We start from the raw sequence: 26,330 nt of genomic DNA on the forward strand, positions 1-26,330 counted from the left end.
CCACCCCACCTCTCTTCCCGTGTCTCTTATCTCAGAGAACCGCACCACTCTCCGTCAAGCTGTGCAAATCAGACACGTGTGATTGACTTCACCCCCTCCCTGGCCCTCCATTTCCAATCCACCTCAAGTCCAGTTGATTCCATCCACTAAATTCTCTTGAATCTATCCACTGTCATCTCCCCACCGCCACCCCTCCAAGCTGCCATCGCACCTCATTAGTTGAGTCCTGACTGGTCTCCTAGCATCTCTCAGGTTCTCCTCGTCTCTTGACTGTGACAATGCTCAGAACACTCCCTCTCACTCTTGCTAGCTTCTTAACATAGCCCACAGCAGGGGTATGGTCTGAGACCTGCCCACCTTTCCACTCTCATATCAGACTCTCTCCCCACCCCTACATGCAGTCTCTATACTCCATCCTTTTCGCAGTTCTTTAAATTCATTATAATTCCTCCAACCAATGGGCCTTTGTATGTGCTATTCCCTCTTTCCAGAATGCAATCCCCTCCCTTTGCTTAGCTAACTTCTAAATAGCCATCAGATTTCAGCCCAGTCATTGTCTCCTCATGGACACCTTCACTGACAGCCAATCCTGGGCCAGGGTCTTCTGTTATGAGCTCTCAAAGAACCGTGTACCTTTTAGCCTTTATTTGGATTTGTAATAATAAACTATTTAATTAACGTCTATCTTTTCTGGTACACAGATGTTTCTTAAGATCATAAGGAACATAGGACACTCTGTGCAAAAAAGGACCATCTTTGTACAGTCCCGGACACATAATATACGAGCAATAAACTCAATTTGTTGAGTGAATGCAAGTAACAGTGTAACCCGGACATTAGCAAGTATAATCCAGTTCAAGTCTGGAAACAGAAATGCAAAACAGAATACATCTAATAAATCTGGTCTCCATTCTTTTAATCAGACTTTCTCCATCGGCGATTCTGCATATTCATTCACTCAACAACTATTTACTGATGGAGTCACTGCGGAGTGTTTGATTAATGCTGTTGCTCTTAATAATTGTTTAACAATTTAAAAATAGCAAGGTTTAAAAAGCGTTTCTTTTTTTTTTTTTGGTGACGAAGATTAGCCCTGAGCTAACATCTGTTGCCAATCCTCCTCTTTTTTTCCTGAGGAAGATCGGCCCTGGGCTAATATCTGTGCCCATCTTCCTCTACTTTATATGGGACGCCACCACAGCATGGCTTGATAAGCCGTGCATAGGTCTGTGCCAGGTATCCGAACCTCCGAACCCTGGGCCGCTGAAGTGCAGAGCGTGAACTTAACCACTACACCACTAGGCCAGCCCCTAAAAAGTATTTTTAAAAGTGAAACATGAGAAAGCCTGCTTCATTTCCCAGAGAAAGATTTCTCCTTTATGTTATTTTAAAAGAGAAATGAGGATTTTGTTCATTAGATTCTGCATATGTGGGAGCTGGAACAGGCCAGCGTTACCATTGCACATACACATAGACGCAATCCCTCTTCCGCTGGTTCTAAAAGGAAACACGAAAGTAAAAACATCAGATCCTCTTTATTTGAACAGGTAAAAACTGAAGTTTGATCACTTAACAGAGGATAAAAAACGAGAGCAGTTCCACCTGTACCAGAAGGACAGCGTGTCCCTCCACAGCACCGTCTTCCGGTCTGTCTCTGTGGTTGGTCCCGGTCAACTGGTGCATTTTTCCCCCAGGAATTTCCCTTTCAAAGGGAAGATCGTCTTCAGGGAAAAAATGTTTATCAGGCTCTAGTTCCAACAGCACATATTTTATTCCCTTATATGGACGTACTCCCACCCTACCTTGCTCCAACCCCTTACCGCATTCCTATTGACATCAGTCATTTATTATAACGCCCCCTGTTGTATTTACAGTCAAGAAGAATTTGCACATGGCACAAATCAACGCAGCTGTTAGTGCACAGAAGTCATATAACCCTTGCTGTGTGACATACTTTCTCCAGCTTTGGGGAAATAATTATATGTTAAACATACAGAGAGAACGTTTCTCAGACAAACGTAAGGCCTGAGGCTCATCTGGTGAGATCAACTGCTTTGCACTTCTTAACACCATAAAATACATCTTTGGAAACTGAGAAGAACCAAAGAATATTTAAAACAAAAATAGAAATCACGCGTACCAATCATACAACAGACTGACCGATAACACTGAAATTCCATCAAAATAGGTTTTCTGTGGCTTTTCATTTCAAACAGTCCAGGAAAAAAGTCCTAAAAGGTCTATTTCATCCACATGGCTCCGTGTCCTCTTAAGAGCTGTTTTCTCATTTAAAGCTTAGAAATAATATTTAGAAAAAGAATTATTTATTACAAGAGGATTATCTGCCACAATTTATCCTGAGAGGTCATCAACAACCGCTTTTAATGCTCATATATCAAGAAGGTGGAAGGCAGAAAATACGTTCTGCAGTTAAATACGTGGCACTATATTTCTTTAAGTGGAAATTATGGATTCCCCCTGTACCCTAATTTTTTAAAATTATCCCTTTAAAAACTCATGGAACTAGTTAAATATTGGCTGTTCTCCTACTTCTCTTGCACGTCTTTCCTCATATTTTCACCAGGCTTCTGCTCGGTGTCTGGAGAGCATCTGCCCTGACCTGCCGCGTGCTCCTCAGCCACCCTGGGAAGGCTGGACAGGCACTCCAGATCCTTCAGGGCAGGACACAGCTCCAAGGACGCCTCCGATGTAGGGGTGGGGAGCGCCGGCAGGGAGAGGGTGTTGAGAAACCACTACCATGAACTGCTCAGAGGCAGAGAAGAGCCCCCAGAACAGGCAGAAACCTGTTCACCTCCATCCACAGTCTCTTCTTCGGGTCATTCCAGGGAGCCATGTCGTTTTTAACTCCACGTACAGTTCCTAGAGTTCACTGAGAGCTCAAAAACAAAGAATACCTTCAGAAACTGCAGCTTTTTGATAATGTATAACTTCTTACATCAATTTTCTACTAGAAAATGGAACTTTTATAATTGGATTTTGTCGTACGGTCTTCTTTACTACACTTCGCTTTCTATAAATGATACTTCATTTCTGTAAATAAGCAGGGAGTTATACTAAACCAACTAAAACAGAAATGCTAGATTTAAATTCTGACTTGAACACTGGCCGAAATGATAATCGAGCTCACGCTGGGGCCCACCTAGCGGCAGGGGGAGTGGCCCCACGTGTCCTTCCTCAGAGGCCTGTGAACACTGACAACCCCCACACACCTGCAGGACAGTGACCCGGACTCCCCCGTCACTGCTACGGAGTTTAACTCCACGACTACACCGGTGCAACCGCACCGTCCTCTATTCTTCACACAAGCATCTTTGAAAAGAAGCATGAGCCACTGTTTCAGAGAATTTTTTTTAAAAAGGTACTGTAAAGGAGAACGTCATATTTATGAATATAGTTTCCTTTGTGTTCCTTCTTGCAAACCATCATTCAATGATTTTGCAGCACTTTTTTCCTTCTTTGAAAGTAACTTGCGCAGGTAACATTTTTATCTTCTTGGGCGACTTTCTTTTCTCCACAAAAACACGATTAAGGACGTTGTATCAACTTACTCTTACTTACTTCCTGTTCACTGAGTTTAAAATGGGTGTAGGCGAGAATGCCAAATAACGTACATAACATGCCGAGACCCTGATTAACTGACAACGGGTCCTTAAATAAGACGTACCCTCCAAAGAGAGTGATGCAGAACTTGAAGTGTCCAAACATGTTATAGCTGAGGCTTCAGATAAGGAGAAAAAGCAGTGACAAGCTAGACGTTACACTCACACTCATACAGACACACACACGCACGTGCAGCAAAGTCTTCCTGTGACTGGAACAGCTGCACGCAGCAGACTGCACAGCAGCCCCATCTGAAGAACACAGGAACTTCAGGGAAGTGCTGGGTCAATCCTCGTCTCTTCAGGCAGGTTTCAGCAGTTAATCAGTGACGGGAGACTGTCCCAGCTACCCCACCGACCTCTCAAAGAAGGGAAAAGGCCACAATACAAAGCTGGGAGAGGAATTCAGAACAAGGTGCAGAGGAGACAGTATGTACAGCAGTTTATCGTCATGTTTTATAGTGCCATTTCTAACGAACGCCTCTTGGCCACTGAGGTGAGAGGAGTAAGGTGTCAGAGAGCTGACTCAAGGTAAACACACCCACTATGTTAGGTTTAGGGGGAAATGGGCAGGGGAGGGAGTGACACTGGTCACTAATGATACTCAAGGCACTGTGCCAGGCGTGCATACAACACCAGGCACGTACACGCCGGGGACACACATGCGGGGCACGCATACACCATTTTACTGAAGCCCCACGTTTACCTTCTCTGCGGTGCCCCCTTCTCGTTCTACAACTGCAGAGGCTCAAGGACTTGAAGGAACTTGGGTCACAGAGTCAGTAAGCGGCAGGGCTGGAGTCCAAACACAGACGGGTCTGTGTAACTCTCAACTCCAGGTTTGGTCTCGTACACTGCCACTAACTCGCTGCTTGATCGAGGGGTTTCCAAATCACTGCTCATTTAAAGAACTAACACACACACACCGTTTCTTTAAAAATTATCTTACCACATTTTAAATATGTTTTTTCTATATAAATTAGTACTTTATTATTTTTCAGATGTTTGATGTGTGTCCATCTACTCTTCCTAAGAACAACACCAGAAGAAGCTACTGCTCTGTGCCTCAGTGTTCTCATCTATAAAATGGGGATAGACGAAAGCTACCCCCAGGGCTACTGTGAGGACTAACTAACAACACATGCAAAGCTTCTAGCACACTGTAAGCACGTATGTGTTAGCTGTAACAACAGTCATCAATGGCAGTATTTATGCGTAATAAACCTCTGCCAGGCGCTTGACACGTATTCCCTCAAACCCTCACAACAACCCAGCCTCGTAGATATTATTTCTCCCACGTCCTAAGTGATGAGGGTGCGACCCGAGAGCCCCACAACTAGCTCAGGCCCACAGGAGAGGCGGAGCCCGGCATGCACACCCGGGTCCGTCTGACCTCAATCCCAGGCTCCTTCCTCTGTCTGTTCTAGGCCCAACTAAGTGCCTGGAAGGTCCTTTTGGGCAGGAGAGCACGGCCACGTCACCGGGAGCTGGGCCTGCCTGACCCGACCGAGGGGACATCCGAGAGAGAGGGCCTTCCCAGGATGTCCACTACAACCTCACAGAACATGCTGTTCTCAGTTATGAGCCGTCTTCAAGGACACTGGCTCTAAGCCTCAGCACTTCTTCACTCCTCAGCTTCTCTTCTAAGTAGTTCATGATCTGTTGAAGATGTTTATACCCCACAGAAGGCGAATTCAAAGAAATTCTTCAGTGAATCCTTTTGTCAATTAAAAAAAAAGGAGCAGTGTACACTGGATATTCCTGATTCCTCTAATTCTCCACTCTGCCTGTCAGGTTTTCACCCCAACTCTCTGAAAGCCCTTGTCAGGAGCATCAGGGCCCTCCCCCTCCTACCCCTCCATCAGTCACCCGCCCGTCAGCGGCACTGCACACAGGGTCCCGGCCTCCTCAGCATGTTTCTACACTCCCCTTCCACCCACCCCGATGGCTCCTCCTCCGCCTCCTCGGCCCGTTCCTCTCGTCTCCCCGCACTCTCAACACTGAAGTGACCCTGGACTCCATCTCTGGGCGTCCTTACTTATTCCACGTGTTGGCTTGGTCATCTCAACCAGCCTCTCTGCTCTAAACCACGTCCACACACCACTGACCCTGGACCCTCTCCAGCCGAGACCTTGACCCTTGCTCTCAGACCCGTTTACCAAACCCGAGCACCTGCTCTTCCTCGTCGCCCCAAACTCCTTCAAGGGACCGTGCGATCCCAGGCGACAGCACCTCCACTCTACCGGGCGCTCAGGCCAAACCACGCGAGGCAAGCTCGCTTCCCCTCTTCATCTCCACGTCCAATTCGGCAGCAAAACCTGTTGGCTCCACTTGAAAACGTGCCCAGCATCCAATCACTTCCCACTATAGCCAGCTACCACGCTGGGACGCAGCAGCGCTGCTCCAAACGGGAACCCTGCAGCGCCGCCTGGCGGTTTCCCTTCTCCCTCTGCCTCTCTTAGTCGGCAGTTCTCAATCAGGGGTGACTGTGCCACCGCACCAAGTCTGGACACATTTTCCGTTGTCCTAATTGGGGAAAGGGGTGCTACTAGCATCTAGTGGGCAGACGCCAGGGACGCTGCCACACTTCCCACAGGGGACAGGACAGGCCTCTGCAACCAAGCACCATCTGGCCCACAAGGTCAATGGCACTGGGGCCGGGCAACCCCGAGTTAGGCTATGCTCAACACGGCGGCCCAGGGCGAGCCTCTTAGGACACAAGCAAAACCACGTCACCTCTCTGCTCAAAACTCGAGGCCCCCTGTCTTCCTCGGAGTAACAGGCCTTACGTAACCTCTCCTCCTCCCGCCACCTCTCGCAGCCCCGCCACACGCCACCCCCTGCGCTTCCAGCTCCAACCACACAGGACCCCTTGATCCCGGGGCTCCACCTGCTGTCCCTCTGCCTGGAATGTTCTTCATCCCAACCTGCGTGGAGCAACCTCACTTCCTTCAGGTCTTTACTCAAAAGCCCCTTCTTGTAGAGGCCTTCCTGGCTCCCTCCCTAAAACATCGACCCCGTCCCCAACATTTCACATCACCTTTCTCCCTGGCACTTAACACTATCTAACACTGTATACTTGTTGTTTTTCTTGTTTACTTCTGTCTTCCTCACCAGAATCTAAGCCTGTGAGATCAAAGATTTCTGTCTGGTTCACTACGTGTCCCCACTGCCTGACATATGACAGATGTTCAGCATATAAATATTTATTGAGTCAATAAATGGTTTATAGTGGGTATTTGATCAATATTTTTTGACTGAATGAGATGAAATTTGTGACCGAATGAGTGCTCTTCATCAGGGCCCAGACGTGGATGCCGAGGTCGGGCGCCCGGTATGTGGGTCCTGGGACTGGACCGTGCGGGTTCAACTCTGGACGCCACACTGAGCAGCTACATGATCTCAGGGGAGTTATTTACCCTCTCTGCACCCCATTTCCTCCTCCACAGCATAAAACGAGAGAACGTGCCTCACAGAGCTGCCATGAGAATTAAATGGCCCAATACACACAGTATTTCCAACAGCGTTGGCATTTTAACAAACTGTTGTCACCTTTGTTATTTATCGGCAAACACACTGCTGATTTACGTTGTGACATCTCAGCGCTCACTCACATGTATTAATCAGCACACTCAGATGCACCATTACCAAAGCACCTCTCTGATCTGGGGAAACCCATTCTTTGCATCTGCTTAAAAGTGGAGCAGAGAAACAGAATGATGAGCAGGACATTAAAAATGGGCAGTTGAGTTTGATCAGACCTCCAAGGTATGACTTCATTTCTTGATTTGAAGGAATATTGAGAAACACAGGCACACCCATAACCAAATAAGTACAAAAACATATTCTAAAGTCAGATGTTGATGGTCTGAAATTATCTTTGGTTAACTGGATTAACCACAGCTCTACTTTATTACTATAGATAACTAAAAACTGACAGAAAACCCAAGTGTCTACCCCATTATTCACTCAACAAATATTTATTTAACCCCATCATGTGCAAACAATGGCACTTTGTGTTAATTTTGATAAGGGAAAAGGCCACCTATTACTTAGGAAAATTCAAAAACAATCATGATACAGAAGCTAACTCATTCCTCAGTTCATGTTTCTTTAAATTTCTAAAGACTCTGATGTGAAATGAGACAGTAAAAGGTTAAAAATAACTCTCTCCCTACTCAATTCAGGCCATGCAATATAAGCGTGAGATTCAAATAAGGAAATGTAGGTGACAGAGTTTGGGAAAACATAAACGACCATGCATTTGTCAGTTATCAGCAAAGGATACGTGACTGGTGAGGTGTTCCCAATGATCCAATAAATTGATAAGTTCACCATGAAAGCTATTACTCCAGACAGCAGCACCATAAGCTACAAATAAACCAAAAACATTAATGCAAAGCAGCTGTAATCATTACAATCATCACGTAAAAACACATTTCATTAGGCATTTCTAAAAACTCAAATATCAACCATTAAGAAGATTTAAAAGAAAAGTAAATCAATCTGGGAGACAGCAAGAATTGAGGGTACAGAAGAACCATTAATATTCTGAAATGTAATTTTGTCTACAAAATTCAATGGAAAATTCTCAAACAATATCCTGCCTCTGAATGTGAATTTCAGGCTTCATTTTTCTTATCAATCTGAAGAAAAATTATTTTGTAATAATTCCTTATTATAAATTTATTTATTTATTTATTTTCCCCCCAAAGCCCCAGTAGATAGTTGTATGTCATAGTTGCACATCCTTCTAGTTGCTGTATGTGGGACACGGCCTCAGCATGGCCAGAGAAGCGGTGCGTCGGTGCGAGCCCGGGATCCGACCCCGGGCCGCCAGCAGCGGAGTGCACGCACTGAACCACTAAGCCACGGGGCCGGCCCTAATTCCTTATTATAAAAGTGATACATGTTAGTTACAGAAAAATCAGAAAGTAAAGTAAAATGGATGTAAGGAATTTTTCTTTTTGGTGAGCAAGATTGGCCCTGAGCTAACATCTGTGCCCATCTTCCTCTATTTCATACGTAGGACGCCGTGCCACAGCACAGCTTGAAGAGCTGTGTGTAGGTCCGTGTCCGAGATCCAAACCCACAAACCCTGGGCCGCCGAAGCAGAGCACAAGAACTTAACTGCTACGCCACTGGGTCGGCCCCTGTAAGGAATTCTTATACTCCCAACCACTCACCACTGTTAATTCCTTGACACATATCCTTCCAGATCTTTTTTCCACTGAATTGCTCACATTGGTTACTTAAATTAAATCAATAAGCATTCACTGGATATCTACAAACGTAGGTGAGGCCTTGTGAGGAACACAATAGGTTCTTGCCCTCAAAGATCTGAGAAACCGCCTGGGGACATAATAAAATCCATGACAATTGTAGTTTACACTTACATAGTGCTCATATGTGCCAAGAATTGTTCTAAATGTTTCCCATGTTAACTCATTTAATCCTCACAAACAGCCACGAGGTAGGAAAATATCATCCCTTTTTACAGAAAATGGAGCACAGAGACGGAAAGCAATTTGCCTGAGACACACAGCTAGTAAGTGGAAGGGTGAGATCTAAAGCCAGGGCGATCTGTTCCTGGAGTCCCTGCTGTGAACCCACTGTGCTGCGTCACCTCCTAACCACTTGCGAGAGAGGGCAATACCAGATTTACAGCTCAGGCAATAACAGAAAATGAGTCTTGAGCTCTACCTGCTCCACAGGCAGACGGACAAGAGGCTCCACATGAACCTCTGGGCGGAGACGTCATTTTGGGCTGGGGTAGCGAGGAAAATCCTTGGCTCTCAAATGTGCGTATAGATGAAGGAAAGATGGGGCAGTAGACCCCCAGCAGAGGGAGCAGCGCACCCGACGTGCACGCGCACGGAGGCGTGAACCAAGGTGTGTGCACGCCCGCCTGGCCAAGGGTGGCACACCCGCCCACGACTTGACTCAAAATGTTACCAACCACTTCCCGTTTCTAAAATAAGAGAACTGAGACCAAACACCAGTTACCGTCTGAATTATTAAGAAGTTCTCATGTCATATTGGAAGATTCCTTCTGTCCCCTCGGGGCTTATCGGGTTTGAGACGCAGTCAGAGGACTAGAGGAGGGGACCTGTGTCCTATTAGGTAAAAAGAGGAACATCTCACTGGTTTCATAACAGTGAGGTTAAATTTTCAACTAAGAGCAACTTGCTCCTTAAAGATTTTAAAACTGTTTCTAGAAATATGTCAGTGTTAACTTTACTGAGTTCACAGAACGTTACCTCCCTATTTCTCGCTGACCTGGCACGTCATTAAAACACGACAAACAGGGTCCACTCTGAGGCGGGATGTCCTCCAGGGACGGCAAGGAGTGGAGGGGACCTTCCTGTGCTACATGGCCTCATCCTGCTGTGCTTGTGGTTTCTCTGACTTTTTCTATAGCCTTTCTGTTGCTTCCCTCTTTTTCAAATCTGTTAGAAGGCCCGTCGCAAAACGCCTCTCTCCATCCATTGCAGTCTACGCTGCAATGGTCTGAAGAGCAGATAACCAAGATGGCTAGAACTTTTGTAAAATTAAGAGGAAGGATCTGAGACGATCCAGTGATTTATTTCTTTTTTTTAAGATGTTATGTAGATTAAGGCAGTGTTTAGGTTAATATAGGTTTTTTCTCTTTTATAAATCATAGAGTAGATTACACTTGATCTACTCTGTGGAGCTGCTGTACATAAACAGTTTGGTACCAGTGACTTGGGGTAAACGGTGTATGCCCAAGGATACGAACATGGAGCAACTGTCGATCCACTCACAGGCAGCACCGCAGGGTGGTTAAGAATATGGACTTGGGACCCAGAACGCATGGATTCAAACTCTGGCTCTGCGTATTAGCTGTAGGATCTTGAACCAGGTACTAACTCTCCGTCTCTTAGTAAATATAGTGATGATAATAGTATCCACCTAACCAAGTGGCTATGAGGATTCAATAAGTTAATATTTGCAGAGGGCTTAGAACAGTGCCTGGGACAGACTAAGGGCCATGCGTGGATATCTGACAAGTGAACGCCACCAACAAAGAGGACATTCCCACCGACTTTGCTCCAAAGGTTAAAGTTAGGGGAAGCAGAAGTTCTTTCTCTAAGTAGGGGGGTTACACTCTCTAACTTAAAATGTCCCCAAAGCACACATCCCTTTATGTGGCAAGTCCACTCTGAGGACTCTATCCCACAGGGAAAAAGTGCCAGTTCAGGCAGACACAGGTACAAAGACGTTTACTGCAACACGGTTCACCGTGGTCAAGAACTGCAACCACCACACAGACACTGACAAGAATCTGTATAGTAGCTGGAGAAATTCTCATGAGATATTAAGTGAGAAAAGCAAGACACAGAAAATCATGTGTGATACGATCCCACTTTTGTAAAGGAAACTAGTGCTCGATTTATGTATAAATACAGGTGTGTGCTGTTTATTTATATGGGCAGGTATAGCACAGAGAGAAGTGCAGAAGAACAAACACTGGAAAGTTAACATGACTCACGTTGAGGGGCAGGGATAGAGGAATGGGATGCTGACGTGTGGACGGGTAGGAGGGCTGGGTAAAAGGAATTCATGATAACAGCAGCGTCTATATGATGTTCCATGTGTATAAAATCACGCACATGCACGCATGCGTCTATGTGTATATGAAAAAGAGACCCACGACACGATCATTATCAAAATGGTAAAGGCGATTATCTTAGCGTGGTAGGACTGAAGTGTACCTTCACTTTCTTTATATCTTTATGTGTGTTCAAAATCTATACAATGAACATGTTCTATTTATATTATTAAAACAAAATCAATAAAGCTGTATTTTCATTTTAAAAAAATAAAATAAAAATCAAATGCCCAAATTATTTCTGGCAATAGCTTGGTGTGGTCAGAACAGTAATCAGGCACCAGAAGACCTGAATTCTAGCCCGGGTTTTGCCACCGACAAGCTGTCCAACTCTAGGCAAGTCCATTGGTCTTTCTGCGCTTCAGTTTTTTCATCTAAAACATAATCCTTACCTTGCCGCCCTTAAAGGGTGATTATGAAGACTAAATGTGAGAATGGATCCAAGATAGTGCTCTGAAGACTAAAAAGGGCATTAATAATGGAGGGATTATTACCTTGTTTCTCAGGCACTAAAACAATGAGAACTTACCAAAGCAGAAACCGACCAGGGACCAAAGATGCCTCCCTCTCCAAACACTGGCTCAAAGAAGGGCACCGCCACCAGCAGCATGGCAGACGACATGGGAGCCTGGTAGTAGAGCAGCTGCATCGAGTTCACCTGCAACTCATGCTGTTTGGCTCCCACCCACTGAGAGTCAGGAGACAGAACAAGGTAGGCAGAAAAAATAGCATCACTTAATAATTGAAAGATGCAACTCTAGCCACAAAGATGGGAACGTGGGGCAGGACTAGGGGAGAAGAAATGCCTAATTATTCTACAAGATGTCAAAGATCAATAATATATACGAATATCCTTCAAGCACCTTGGATGAAAGGAGCTTTATAAATTCAATGTCTGAAAATTTATTTTCTTCTCACTTATAAAGAAGGAGAAAAAAAAACACTCTCTTCTCTCCTGATCCTAGGAAATGGGGAAAGTGACTGCCCACAGGGGTCCCAAGCACCAGAGAGGTTGGGAAACGAGGCAGGAATGGAAATGTGGGTAATAAGTAGGAATACAGACGCAGGGGCAGACTTCATTTCTCTCTAACAATGGCCTTCCAAAAGAAGACCGGGGGCAGGGCAGGCTAATGAGAGACGGACGAGAATTTCAGTTATTCCAAGTGGCCTGCCACGTGTGTGGCTGAGAAGGTGTGTGAGGTCCTTCATTCACTTCAGAAAACCCAATCAATAACAGAAGGAATTTTCCTCCTGATGGAGAACGTTTCTGTGGGTAATCCCTCACCAGCACACCTCAGTAAAGCAGACGTTCGCAAATCCTAGAAGACTGTATCATTCAGCAGAGCCAGCCCCTCAAAGCCGCAAATCCCATCAGTGCCCAAAATGCTTCAGAAATGGAAAGGAGGCTTTAACAGAAGCTTGATAGGACTGTCCGAATTAAGATCTGGCAAGAGGCGCAATGCTTTTGAATAACTGTCCTACACAATTCCTCTTCCAGTAGGTCTGGTATCCTGTTACATAAACTCTAAGTCTATAGAAATTCACCAAGACAAAAACAGAAGGGCAGGAAATCTGAAGCATACTCCTGCCAGCCTCAGCTGAGAGCCTTCTGTGAACACAAAGGACAAAGCATTGATTCTGCTGCTGCCCGCTCCTTGGGGCACCGCAGAGGGTGTATGCACGCCCCTCCTTTCCCGCAGCCCTGCTAGGCAGCTGGGCATCTCTGCCTCAGACCCGCCTGGAATGGTGGCAGCTCTCCGGGCCTCGCCCGTCCCTTCCTGCAGTGCAGCCTGGCCTCTGCCCACCACCTCTCTAATGCAACTGCTCCCCAAAGGGCACGGTCACCTCCAATGGCCACATCCAAAGGACTCCCCTCAGCTCTCTTCCTGCTGAAGGTCTCTGCAGAACCTGCAGACTTCTCCTGGAAGACCTGGACCTCTGGTTTGCACTGTTCCCTCACTCACTACTTTTAAGGTAGATGTCTGGTCTTCCTCTTTATCTCCCCGACCGATCTGCTACCATCCGCTGACATCTACAGCTCTGACCTCCTTCCCTGAGCAGCCTGTAACTCACATCTCAACGGCTTACTGGCTGTCTTCACTTAGATAATCTGCAGGAACTTGTTTAACATCAAGCTCATTACTTCCTTACTCCTCATTTTCCTCACATTCAGTTAGGTCTACTAATTCTTTCTCCAAAGGTCTCTGGAGTCTGTTTTTCCCGCGTCCACTACCACCTCCCTTGTTTCAAGCCTTCCTGTCCCCCTTAAACTATGGAGAGCTTCCTCACTGCTCCACCTGTCACCCTCTCTTCCCTCTCTTATTCACCCTTTGCTGCCGCCAGAGTTAATTTTCTAGAACACGATCGATCACTGCCCGATCGATCACTGCCCTACCAACTCTCCTCTCCTGGGGCCTGCAGGACCAAGAGCGCACTTCCGAGCATGACAGTCAAGCCTCTGCCGTCTCTCACCCTCCTCAGCCTTATCTTTCCACTAGAGTCTAGCCTCCCCAGACAAATCAAGTTCTCCAGAAATGCTCCACACTTGCACACATCATTGCAAACAAAGCCCTCTGCTCTATTTCTTTGCTAAGCAAATTCCTGTGCATCCTTCAATTTAAATGGTTAACTTTTCCATAAAGTCTACCTCACCACCCTCTTGCAGAACTGCCACTTCCTCCCTGTGTTCCTTAGAACTTTCCTCAGACCCTGAGCTACACTACTTGTGATCAGCTGTCTACATGGGTTTCTACAACGCTGAACTGCAGCTCCTTCTCATCGTGGTATCCTTAAGGCCGAGCACAAAGCAGAGGAAAGTATGCTGAAGGAATGAACGAGACAATGGTCTTTCTACCACTAAAGCTGAGAGCTGATCGCTGCCTTTTAACTCCTTTTCATGCCCCAGCAGTATAGGAAGAAATAACTTTGAAATTATACCTGGATCAAATGGGAAAATACAATTTTCTTCAAAAGGAATTTTTGGGGAATATACCTATTCTGTAACAGTATTTTCACCATTCACTGATAATTGAAAACTCTGCTCATTAGTTAGTCCATTATCATTCCTTGGTCAATCTCATTTCAAATATCTACCTGAGGGATACAGAATCCTTTGGTTCTAATCTATAGCAATTTTGAGACTTGTGCGAACAAAAATGGTCAAATTAGCGTGAACAGTGAGTACTCTGAATCGAAATTATATATAAGGAATACAAGAAATTCTAACGTTCAACAAATAAAATTCTTGCTATACTTAATAAATATTTAATCCATATTGAGCAAAAAGTTCATTTAGCAAAAAGAATGTTCACTTACTGTATCTAGTAACAAGATTTAAACTCACTGAAGTACACCCAAATATGATTTTCTTAAAGCACAAAGCTGAATGTCCTGATTACTCTCTGTAGTAAAGACAGACTATTTCGGAGCCAAGTGACAAGTCTGAGTCTGTGCCCCAGCCTTTCAGCCACTGGTCTCTTCTTCTACTTAAACTGCTTCTCCGTCACTAAAAAATGTATTCAACCCCAGAAATTTAACATAACGATGTTTCTGAAATGATCAGTACTAGAAAGGTTAAGATGCTACGGCTATATTGTTAAACTCCTAACATTCATAACAAGAATGTCTTAGTTTATAACCAGTGCATGTTTGTGAAAAAAGTAAAATTGGTTACACATTTTGACTGATTCTCCATGCAGGCACACCCAGAATTGCCAGTCCAAGGTTTTCAGTATAGAGAAAATACTGTTTCACTGTACCCTACACCAAGTTATTTTTTTTCTCCACTATACAAGAAACAAAAAACACTTGTTGAGATTTTATGGTAATGAATCCATGAACAGATTTTTAATGACTGCCTTCTATAGGCAAGGCACTGTCCTGGTACAAGAACTGAAATACCCATTGCTATAAATATTGATACAAATTATGAGAAGCCAATATACAAGTTGTAGCAGCAGCACATTTTTGAGGCAAAGATTTATAAATCTGAAATTTTCCTTTCCTCTTCAAAGTTTTGGAAGTGTACTCATTTCTTCATAGTAATGTTATATAATTAAAGAGTAAATGATAAATATAACCAATGAACTCAGTCTTCAAGTAAAAAATCTTACTACTCATTTTGGAACGATTTCTCAGAAAATAACACAATGTCACCCCAAACTCAGACTGTGAAGCATGGGTACTGTACACGTACAAACAGGCAGGGAGGTATCTGGTGAGCACTATAACCACATGTTTCTCTGTCTCCTTTCTTCTCTTCATCTGAGTTAGACAACTGACACAATTATGCCTTCTTCCCAACAGACTATTGTTTCTATACTGTATTTTCAAAACCTTGGGATACAGCTTTGAAATTTATGAAATCTGCTAAAAAAGCACATAAAGAAAAAAAAATTACCAACCACTTGATAAAGGGATGTAACTAAAACACCAAGAGCAGCAAACACCATTCCAAGGAAATTAAACTTCACATCATAATAAGAGTTTAGGATTACACCTAAAGTTATAGGAATCTGTAAAGAAAAAAAGGTAAAGAGAGATTAAATTCGAGAGTATTCCTTTCATGGTATCTTACAAAGTTAATCATAAAAACATCACTGGGAAACTATGAACGTCTATAAATTTTCTTTTTCTATTTGAAAAAGCTGGTTAATCCTATTTCCCCAAAGTAAAATATGATAATTCTACATTTATGTTCACATTTAATTCTATTTAAAATTTTCGGTAAAATACTGAGTCAGTGCATCGCACTTTGCAAGAAACAATACTACATGCAGGCACACAGGAGTAAACGGACCCCCAAACTAGTGTCTCAACAGCTTATAACATAAACATATACCCAAAGCATTAAGACTTCACATATTGTAAGTGGTTAAGCGCTAAAATGATTTTAGCCCATCTCGCTTTGTTTAGAGACGCAGAAACCTCTGCAGTGTGTCGCTGCAGACATACTCGGAGCCTTATACTTTACGCCAACCCTCTGACGTCTACCACACACGGTCTCACTCCCCCGGGGGCGGGGGCTGCTTTCCGCTGAGCTTTTGCAGACGCTCCACAGGCTGACTCGCAGCCCCAGTACCGCTGTCCTTTCTCACAGCACAGCACTTACGGACGCGCGTGCAACGGCGGTTATGACAACAGACAGGCACGCCTCCCGGCTAAGAGCCCGCGGAGGGCCCCGCCGGCCGTCCTCCACCTCCCCCGCGGATTCAGGCGAGGGAGCGCGCGGCGCGGCGGTCCACTCGGCGGGACACTCACCAGCGTGAGGCGGACCCTGGTGGAGAAGGTCTTCCCGTAGCAGAGGGTCTGGATGACGATGATGGCCGGCGTGGTCATGGCCTTGGCCAGCTGGTAGGTGCCGATGGTGTTGCTCTGCAGGGAGAGGTTGGTGAAGACCACGAAGCCGCAGAAGCTGAGCGCCAGGAGCACGAGCCGCGAGGGCGGCAGGCTCTTGGGGGCAAAGACGTCGAGCTTCTGGCAGACGTAGAGGCCCAGCCAGGTGACCACGAAGTGCACGAGCGTCAGGCTCATGTTGGGGAAGCCGTGGTGCACGTAGATCCACTTGTTGAGGAACACGATGCAGATCGACACCAGCAGGTTGAGCAGCAGCCCCGCGGCGATGCGCCCGTGGCCGCGCACCCGCTCGGCCAGCGACGCCATGGCCCCCGCCGGCCCGCCGCCTCCGCCGCCCCCGCCGGCCTCACGGTCCCGCCGGGCAGCCGCAGCCGCGCGCACATGCTCCGCCGCCGCCCCCAGAGCCTCGACGACGCGGCTGCACGCCCGCCCCGCCCCTTCCGCCGCCCCGCCCCTCCGCCCGCGGCCACGTGACTCGGGGCGCCCGCGCTTCCGCCCCGAGCTGTGGGCCGGCCGGCCTCCACCCTGCGCAGGCGCGTTGGGCTCTGGGTGCCCAGCCCGGAGCTGGCCTGGCCGCGCCGGGCGGGGTTGGGACCCTTCCTGATGTCGGCGTTTCGGGTGTGACAGTTGACTCCCCCTGCTGGACAGCTCCCTTAGGCCGGCGCGGGTACCGCGCGGACACTGTCGGCCAGCTTTACGGACGAGACAGGTGCTGAGCAAACTGAGTCCCCGCCAGGGAGGGGAAAGCATTACTTCCTGAAAGCATAAACATTTTATTTAAAAAATCCGAACATACGGAAGAGTAGACAGTATGGTGAACCCCCAGATACTCATCATGGTTAGTAAACTGTTCAGATTTTCTTCTTTTTGAATCAGTGTTTGGCTTTTTAATGTTCTAGAAGAGTATCCATTTTAAATGTTCTAATGTGCTTGGTTCGAGTTGTATATAGTATGCTACCATATTTTAAATTTATTTCCTCTGTTGTTATATCACTTTACTTATTCTAAACATTGTGCCTTGGGTTTCTTTGTCCCTTGATTAGCCTTGCCAGTAATTTGTCTATTTTATTGGCCTTTTCAAAGATTACTTCTACTGATTTTTGTTTCAAGTCATTGCTGTTTTCACGCTTTTTTTTTAATTTCTTGACTAGCATGTTCAGTTCAGTTATTTTTATTTAAAAATAAAAGGATTTAGGGTGTGAGTTAAGGCCTGAGAATAGCTCTGCCTGCAGTCCTCAGGACAATGTATTATTCTCATTTTCCTTAATTCCTGAGTAGTCTGATTGACAGTCTTAATTTCCTCTTCGATGTAAGAACTGTGCCAGCGTTCACTGACACACCTGCTTTGTGCCCTGCGCTGTACTTGGCACTTGGGAGGTAACGGCAAGTGAAACCAGACCAGACCCTCTCACAGAAGTTAGTGAGGGAAGACTGGTACTAAAGAATTATAAACCGTGACAAACGAATGTTCTGGTGACAAAATGGGGTCTTACGAACGTACCATAAAAGAACTTGATCTAAACGGCGCGGGGGGGGGGGGGGGGGCGGGTAGTCAAGAGCTTTCCCAAGGAAATGACTCCTGAACTACGATTTGAGAACAAGGAGCAGTTAATCAGGCAGGGTCTGGGTCCAGCTCTCCTACCGTGGTCCTCCTGATGCGTGTTATCCCCTAGCCCGCCACCAGACTCCAGCAGCTCCCGCTGTCCTGTGCCTTTTCCGTGTGTATTTATATTGCCATGCTCCCTTCTCGTTTGGATCGGGACCCTGCCTGAGCAATGCTTTACAACGTCTACCCTCCCCTGCTCCCCAGTTAGGAGCCTAGACACCCCGTCTTCATTTAGCCTACTCAATTCATGTCTCCTTGTGATTATAGATTTGGACTGATAATCTTAGCATGGATGGTAAATTATGTTTTTATCACTCTATTTCTGTTACAATATTTGAAAATAGTTAAAATATGAACTCTGAAATTTGGGTTAAAAGATAAAAATATCTAGTGGATTCCAGCTGCCAGTTGGGTTAGGGTCATTCCAGGCCTTCATGAGTCTGACCTCGTCTTTGACACCCATCCCGTTTCCAGTGTTCCAGAACTGGTCCGTCTCCAGGCTGACTCAGTCGGTTCAGTGACTTTCTCTACCTCCTTCACCAGAGCACAGGAGCCCTAACCCTTACTCTCCTGCAATGTGATGATTGTCCTTATTCTTATTTACAGATGTTGAAAATAGAGGTTCATGGCTGTTATCTTGTGGCTAGAATTGGATGAGACTAACACTCAAATCCAAATTTCTCTGGCTCCACAGCCCACTTTCACTCCTTTTTATTATGGAAAATTTCAAACTTGTGCAAAGTTAAAATAGTGTGGTGAGCAACTGCCATTCTTGTTTCATGTCTGCCCACTCCCCACCCGTCCATTTGATTTTTAAAACGTAACTTGACATTCTTTCAAATGTGCAAATCTTAAACTGTGCAGTTTTTGACAAATGGATGCACTTGTGTAACCCACACCCCTGTAAAGATCTAGAATATTTTTCTTTTTTTTTTTGTGAGGAAGATCAGCCCTGGGCTAACATCTGCCAATCCTCCTCTTTTTGCTGAAGAAGACTGGCCCTGGGCTAGCATCTGTGCCCATCTTCCTCCACTTTATATAGGACGCCACCACAGCATGGCCTGGCAAGTGGTGCATCGGTGCGCGCCGGGGATCCGAACCTGGGCTGCCAGCAGTGGAGCACGCGCACTTGATCACTATGCCACGGAGCCGGCCCCTGGATATAGAATATTTCTATCACCCCACAAAGTTCCCTAGAGACTCCCTCTACCCCACCCCCACCCCCAAGGAAGCCCCTGTTCTAATTTTTCTTCACCATAGGATAGTTTTGACTGTTCTAGAACTTCATGTAAATGGATCATACAGTATATGCTCTTCTTGTGTCTAGGTTCTTTTGTTGAGTAGATCAGTTCTTTCCTTTTAAAATTGCTGAGTAGTATTGTTTTGTATGAACATACCACAGTTTGTTTAGCCATTCTCCTACTGATGGGCATTTGGGTCATTTCTAGTTTGGGGCTATTATAAATAATGCTATGAATACTTCTGTACAGTGTTTCTGTGGCATTTATTTTCATTTCTCTTGGGGACATATGTAGGAGTGAAATTTCTGGGTTATAGGGTAGGTGATTCTAAGAAATAGTCAAAACTTCCCCAGAGATCGTTCCATTTTACGTTCCCCCTGGCAGTGTATCACTCACGCTTGCTCAGCATCCTTGCAAACATTTGGTGTTGTCAGCATTTTTATTTTCACCCTCCTGATGGATGTGTAGTGATAGTTCGTGGTTTTAATTTGCATTCACATTGATTTGAGCACTTTTTCTTGGGCTCACTGGTTATGTATATGTCTTCCTTTATAAATCACCTGTTCTAGTATTTTGTCCACTTTTTTTGCAAATATTTTCTTCCAGTCTGTGGCTTGCTTATTTATTTTCTTAATGGTGTCTTTGTGAGCACAGTTTTATATTTTGAAGTCTAGTCAGTTTTTTCCTTTATGGTTATTGCTTTCTTCTCTTGTATGGGAAATCTTTGCTTACCCTCAGGTCAGAAAGATATTCTATCTTTTTCTTAAAAGCTTTACAGTGGTAGCTTTTATATTCAGGTTTACAATCTGTCTCTAATTTTTGTATATGGTATAAAGTAGGTGTCAGGATTCACTTAGTTTCCATGTGGACAGTCAGTTGTTCCATCACGATTTATTGAACTCCACCCAGATCTTTTATCTTGAAAGTTTTAAATCGACAGAAAAGTTGAATGACTAGTATAATAAACACTGCTGTGCCCTTCACATCGATCCATTAGTTAACATTTTGCCCTATTCGCTTTATCTCTGTTGACTTTTATGTTAAAGCTAAACCATTTCCGAGTGCAGACTTCACGACCTTTAGTCTCTAGATATTTCAGCGTGCGTCTCCTAAGACTAAGGACACTCTCCTTCCTAGCCACAGTACCACTGTCACACCTAAGAAAATCAATATTAATTCAGTCTACCAACTAACAGACAATCTGTTTTCTTGCTGGAATTTTGCTAGGAATTGTGCTCAACTTGTAACAATTTGGGGAGAACTGACATCTTGACTACATGAGTCTTCCAGTTAATGAACATGGTGTGTCTCTCCATTTATTTTGCTCTTCTGTGGTTTCTTTCATCAGTATTTTGTTGTTTTCAGCATACAAATCCCATACATGTTTTGTTCGAGTTATCCCTCCATATCAGTTCATACTGCTCTCCCTCATTTTTTAAATGGACGCCTGGTGAGGTGTAAGAATTTAAGAGGCTTTGCTGAGTGAACATTTCACCTCTGGATCACTTTGGCTGGCATAAATCGAAACTTGAGGCAGAACCCGTTGCCTCTACACCTCCTCCCTGCTGACGCCAGGAGGCCAGAGTTAGGACTGACTGCTGCCCCAGGTGCAGGACCCAGCACCCACCCCTGATTTAAGCCAGAAGGCCCCAAACCTAGCTGATTAGAAGCAGCCATGGCATTTATATTTAACAATGCAAATCGTGACGCCATCCCAGCCTCCTGAGCCAGACATCTCCAGGGGGAGCATCTATAAATAGGTACTAAACAAACTCCCCAGGTGATTCAGATCATCGGCCAGCCGTGGGAGTTACTAGTCTAGACCATGTTTTCTGTCCCAGTCTCGCTCTCTCCCATTTGTGAGCCCTGCGCTCTCGTCTGTTTGGCACACTTGCTGATGCACAGACGTGCACTCACCAGTTCTAGGCCTTTCTCGTGCCGATTCCTTAATCTGCAGTGCCTTCACCTTCCTGTGCTTTATTCTCTTTGCTAATTCAGTGCTTTACTCAGACCCCAGCCCAAATCCTACTTCCTTGGAGACCCTTCAGCTGGAAATAGTTTCTTCCTGTTCCGATGACCTGAATTTCCCCTGCTAGGAGGGCTGGAGGGCTGGATTCGACCTCTCTCACTCTGTACCCCTGTCTCCAGTGCTCACTGTGTGCCAGGTGCTACGCTCAGTCCTTCCACGCTTCAGCTTATTTTAGAGCAGGTCTGCTGCATGAGAGTTAATACACTAGAAATGTCTTCAAAGTAAAGAAAATAATATTCTTGCTATGTTCATCTTCTTCACTGTAATATTTACAAAATACTAAATTTTATGATAAATGACAAATTACATACCTGGCTTAAAAATGAACCTACTTTCCATCCTCTTTATAATTTTAAGATACAGAGTACTTATGATCACAGGAAAAAAGTGGGATAATAGGAAATTTAATTTCTTATTACATAATAGATAATCCTGGAATTTCTAAGAACAGAAAATTTTAATTTTATATAATTTTATTAATAAAGAGAAATAGTGATATAATACATTAAATTTTCACTGTCACCATAATATTCTGAAAAGTACAAAATGTAAATGTCTAAATTTTACAAACATTTTCCCCATGATAATGCAAAAGAAAAAACCCAGTAATTACAAATATGTATATTTTACAAAAAATTCCATTTATCATGGAAATTAGTGAGATTACAAAGAGCAGATGAATTATGACTGAATTTCATATCCTAATGGATCAAGTCCCTGGTCTAGGAGCATTAGAGAGGATTCTCTTAACTTCTGTAGCAATTTCCTTAGTTCTTCCTTAGAAAATACCTGATTTTAAAAAAAGAGAAAAAAGTTAAGAATGAAAGAACAAAGAAAAGTATGAACTTAGAGTCACCTAAGCAACCTGATTAGCTTAATACGAGAAGAAATTCCTCATGAAGACTTATGCAGCCAGAGGCCAGTATATTAGCAGGGTCCAAGAACTTCAAAGCTATTTCTCTGAGCTAGTCTATGTACTTCTAACTGCTTAGGAATGTATACATATTTTGGAAAAAAAGGACAAACATTATAACCGGACCATTGTTTTAAGAAAATCTAAGAACAGCTAAAAAATATAAACACATCTCACAAAATTAAATATTATTACAGAGTTCATCAAATTACTAAAATTTGCAAATGCAGATGCTCTGGAACTCACCAGATACAGCTTGTGGCGCTCAGAGGACACCATGTCTGCTAACTGCAGGCACTCCTGATACTGACCCGTGCTGTGCAGTATGGTGTGAAGCAGGAAACACAACATTGGCAGACAGAGCTTTCGCAGTAAAACCATCTGATGTGTTCTTTCGTGGTCTTCTTCAGCATCCTACAGACAGACATCAAAGAGTTGTTTTAAGAACTTTAAGCTAAATACCCTTATAAAAAAGTCAAGTACTGAATCAAAACTGAAATGCAACAGGTAGAAACTAAAGAGTTTCTCCAAAGCTTATCACACCCATTAAAAATAAGACAAGGCCAGGTTCAATCATGGTATCGAGTGGACAAGATTGTCTGGCAAAAAAGCATGAAGATGAAGAAAATACACTACAGAGGAGTCACAGGTCTGATAATGGACACAAAATGCTTCTGAATTTGTATTTCTAATAAACTTACTATGTCTTGAATAAAAACATGCACAGAAAGAGTAAGAGAAACTGAAGACCACCAGAGCAAACATCAGAACAGAAAACAATCCCCACCCCTGGACACGGGCAGATGGAGGTGCAGACAGGTCCAAGGAGGGCTGAAGACCCACCAGACCACAGCAGGGACTGCTGTCATGGCGGGGAGAGATGTGCAGGGAGGGACAGCTTAACAATACAATGAAGGAGACAGAACTGACAGATATATGAGGAAAACTTAATGTAGAGAAAACAATTATCATTTCTTATAACTATACATGGATCTTTCTAGAAAGTTATGTGGAAGTAAGAGTGCAGAAGAAACGAAAAAAAGTACAGAAGAACAGACCATTTTATGCTCACTATATCTTCTTACCACACATTTGAAAACTCAAATAATAAAAAGGTACCCAACTACACTGAAATTTCTGAAATAATCTTAAACATAGGAAGGAAATCCACAGAACTCATGGTGTAAAACAAAACAGAAAACAGGAGAAGCTAAACCAACAACTGGTCCTTTGAGAAGCCTAATACGACACCTAACAACTTTTTAAAAAGGCGGCCTTAGAAGTTTGGAAATTGTTTTTCCGGATGACGATTATATTAACCACTAAAAACATCTTCCTGTGAGAGGCTATGATAAGTTGCTAAAACACTTGTCAAAGGCAGACATAAGTGGAGGTGTGAAGCAGCACGATGTCACTGTAATTCTGCCAATGAATAACTGTACTACCTTAGTCTGACCTGGGTCAGGTTTCCACACGCAGGAAAAACCACTGTCCATCAATCTTTTAGTCTTGCTTTGAGAGATACATAAAAGCAGATATTAAAATGCATGCTTTGCAGTTTCTTAGCTTTCAAAAGGAAAGCACCTCCATTTCTTTTCTCCAGTAGGCACTTGCCACCTACAGAGGTGGCTTTAACACACTTCAAAGTCTCACTCATAATTCATATTAGCGATCTCTGCAGGAGCGTGATAAGAGTGAGAGGACTGTTTCTTTCTGGGTCATTCCATTTGTGCTCCGATGTTGTCTTTCCCCTTATTCGAAAGAGGCAAAGTACCCTTGGCTCCTAGACTCCTTATCACCTCAAAGTGGCTGCAGGATTATTAACAAGCTCATCTCACAGGGATGGATTCTGGACCTGCTTCTCCTAAATCCTGCTGCTGCCAAATGTCAGGGTGTGTGACAGGGGTCTCTTCTGATGACTATAATGGATCCCCACACCAGCACGTCAGCTGCTGTCAGCCATTCAGAACCACGCCTGATGGGCCCAGCAATGTGCCGCAAGGAAAAGGGAGTACATTCTTCTGCCACAACCTATGATGTTTTTCTCATCTAAATGAACAAAAGCTTTAAAAAATCCTGTAAATACAAAAAATGAAAAGATCCTTTCCATCAGGGACAAATAGTGTCTCATATGTGAGAAAAACTCAACACATAACTGATATGTGCTGACAGCAGGAGTTGACCTGTCCTGATATCACAGGTATCCCTAACATGGAGAGTTGCATTCACCGCAATGATGTAGTGCCATTCATTTACCAAATACTTCCTGAAAGCCTCTTATGTTCCAGGCATTATTTTAAGTGCTGAGGCCAGAGAAATGAAGAAAACACCGTTGCTCCCTTCCTGAAGGTTACATCCTAATGGGGGTAGACATACAAAATGCAAATAAATGTACATTAGATCAGGGAAGTGCCATGAAGAAAACTAATGCAGGATAAGGACACAGAAAGTGACAGGTGGGGGCCTGCCCGTGGCGCAAGCGGTTAAGTGTGTGCGCTCCGCTGCAGCGGCCCGGGATTCGCCGACTTGGATTCTGGCTCGCACCGATGCATTGCTTGTTAAGCCATGCTGTGGCAGCGTCCCATATAAAGTGGAGGAAGATGGGCATGGATGTTAGCCCAGGGCCAGTCTTCCTCCGCAAAAAAAGAGGAGGAGTGGCAGATGTTAGCTCAGGGCTGATCTCCTCACAAAAAAATAAAATAAAATAAATAAAACATCAAAAAAAAAAAGAAAGTGACAGGTGTGTGTGTATATGTACACATGCTATTTAGGATGGGGTTGGGGTGGGGAGGGTCTCTAAAGAGAGACAACATTTGAGCAGACTGCTGAAGGAAGTAGGGAAGCCATCCATGCAGAGATCTCGAGGAAAGAGTGTTCTCAGCAGAGGGGCAATAGCAAAGAGGCCCAGAAGGCTAGACCATAGTGAGGGGAGAGCAGCAGGGTGCAGGACTGGGGAGGTAGTCAAGGTCCAGTGTGTGTGTGATCCTGGACGTCAAGAAAAGAACTCTGGGTTTTATTCAAAGTATAATGAGAAGCCATCAGAAGGTTGTGGGTAGGAGAGTGACATCTATTTCATTTATTTATTCACTGTTTATTCATTATTTCATTCATTTATTCATCTATTTAAAAGGACTACTAGCTGGTCTATATGAGGAAGGGACTGTAGAAGAAAGAGTGGGAAGCAAGGGAAAGACAGTTGAGGCTTCGACTAGAATGTGGTGGAGGCAGAGGTGGTGCCAAGTAGGTAAAGATGACCTGCCCGCTCCATCCTCCTGCCCCCACTGTCCCCATGTGCAGCAGCCTCCAGCACCAAGGGGACCATTCTCCAGTCATGTAAACACCTGAGGTGTAGACATAGGGGACGGCGTAGAGTGCCAGGGCGATCTTGTACAGCTATGCCTTGCACAGTGGTGGCTGGCCAGGTGAGTGAGTGGGGGCTGTGCTCTGTCCTACAGGTCAGGTGCACTTGGCATGGACTCTCTCGATGTAAGAGAAGGGGTACTATTTCCTAATTCTTATACAAGTGATGTATGTGCTAGCAGGAGCCTTGAATAATTTCCTACTTTGTTGAACATGTAAGACTATTAAGCTAAACTCAAGCAAGGTGACTCAAAATATCATTACTTATCATTTGATTGTTCAAGAAGTCTCTTCCCTCTAGATTTGAAGAATCGATTGAGACTGAATATTGATTTTTACATGTTTGAGAAAACAAAATGGTATCATTCATTGCCTTCCATTTGAACTCCATTTTTACAATATGCCAGACTGTCTACTTTGTGGCTTTCATGATATAATCTACTAAGATTAACTAATAATTCGAGTAAAGATTTATGTATAAATAGGGCACTCAAGTCTTCAAAATTTAAATGACATTTAATTAGCTTTTTGCAACACTAAAATTTTATCTCCATGAGCACCAGCATGAATTAG

At 44.4% G+C, this 26,330-nt stretch overlaps 2 protein-coding genes across 8 annotated transcripts in view; both read right to left on the reverse strand.

Moving 5' to 3' along the window:
* Positions 1–1,516: 1,516 nt before the first annotated feature.
* Positions 1,517–16,949, reverse strand: SLC35E3 (solute carrier family 35 member E3). Of its 3 annotated transcripts, XM_004429391.3 has the most exons (5): positions 16,513–16,944; positions 15,657–15,767; positions 11,783–11,941; positions 7,909–7,991; positions 1,517–3,733 (listed from the first exon to the last, which is right to left on the reverse strand). In XM_004429391.3, exons 1-5 carry the CDS (start codon positions 16,912–16,914, stop codon positions 3,547–3,549), a joined length of 942 nt encoding a protein of 313 aa, XP_004429448.1. In that variant the 5' UTR covers positions 16,915–16,944; the 3' UTR covers positions 1,517–3,546. The 3 variants fall into 3 exon arrangements, with proteins under 3 accessions (XP_004429448.1, XP_087298168.1, XP_087298167.1); XM_087442042.1 differs by lacking the exon at positions 11,783–11,941 and having other exon boundaries at positions 16,513–16,949; XM_087442041.1 differs by lacking the exon at positions 15,657–15,767 and having other exon boundaries at positions 16,513–16,946.
* A 3,380-nt stretch (positions 16,950–20,329) lies between these two features.
* Positions 20,330–26,330, reverse strand: part of NUP107 (nucleoporin 107) — a 47,167-nt gene continuing 41,166 nt past the window's right edge. For 4 of the 5 annotated variants that reach the window (XM_004429390.3, XM_087442045.1, XM_087442046.1 and 1 more), the window contains 2 exons: positions 22,644–22,811; positions 20,330–22,273 (listed from right to left, as the gene is read on the reverse strand). In XM_004429390.3, coding sequence (XP_004429447.1) covers positions 22,166–22,273; positions 22,644–22,811 — 276 coding nt within the window. In that variant the 3' untranslated portion in view covers positions 20,330–22,165. Of the gene's footprint in view, positions 22,274–22,643; positions 22,812–24,653; positions 24,755–26,330 lie in introns of those variants that run through there. The other variant, XM_087442047.1, reaches the window with a different exon arrangement.

This window comes from Ceratotherium simum, chromosome 17, assembly GCF_057802395.1.
Source record: "Ceratotherium simum simum isolate JZ-2026a chromosome 17, ASM5780239v1, whole genome shotgun sequence".
Classification (NCBI taxonomy): Eukaryota; Metazoa; Chordata; class Mammalia; order Perissodactyla; family Rhinocerotidae; genus Ceratotherium; species Ceratotherium simum.

Coding starts and splice junctions, on each gene's coding strand:
- SLC35E3 (XM_004429391.3), bottom strand. CDS start 16,914: ATGGCGTCGCTGGCCGAGCGGGTGCGCGGCCACGGGCGCATCGCCGCG. Junction 11,942..15,656: donor TTACATCCCTTTATCAAGTG/GTTGGTAATTTT, acceptor CCTGACTCTCAG/TGGGTGGGAGCCAAACAGCA. Junction 7,992..11,782: donor CCTGGTCGGTTTCTGCTTTG/GTAAGTTCTCAT, acceptor GTTTATTTGTAG/CTTATGGTGCTGCTGTCTGG.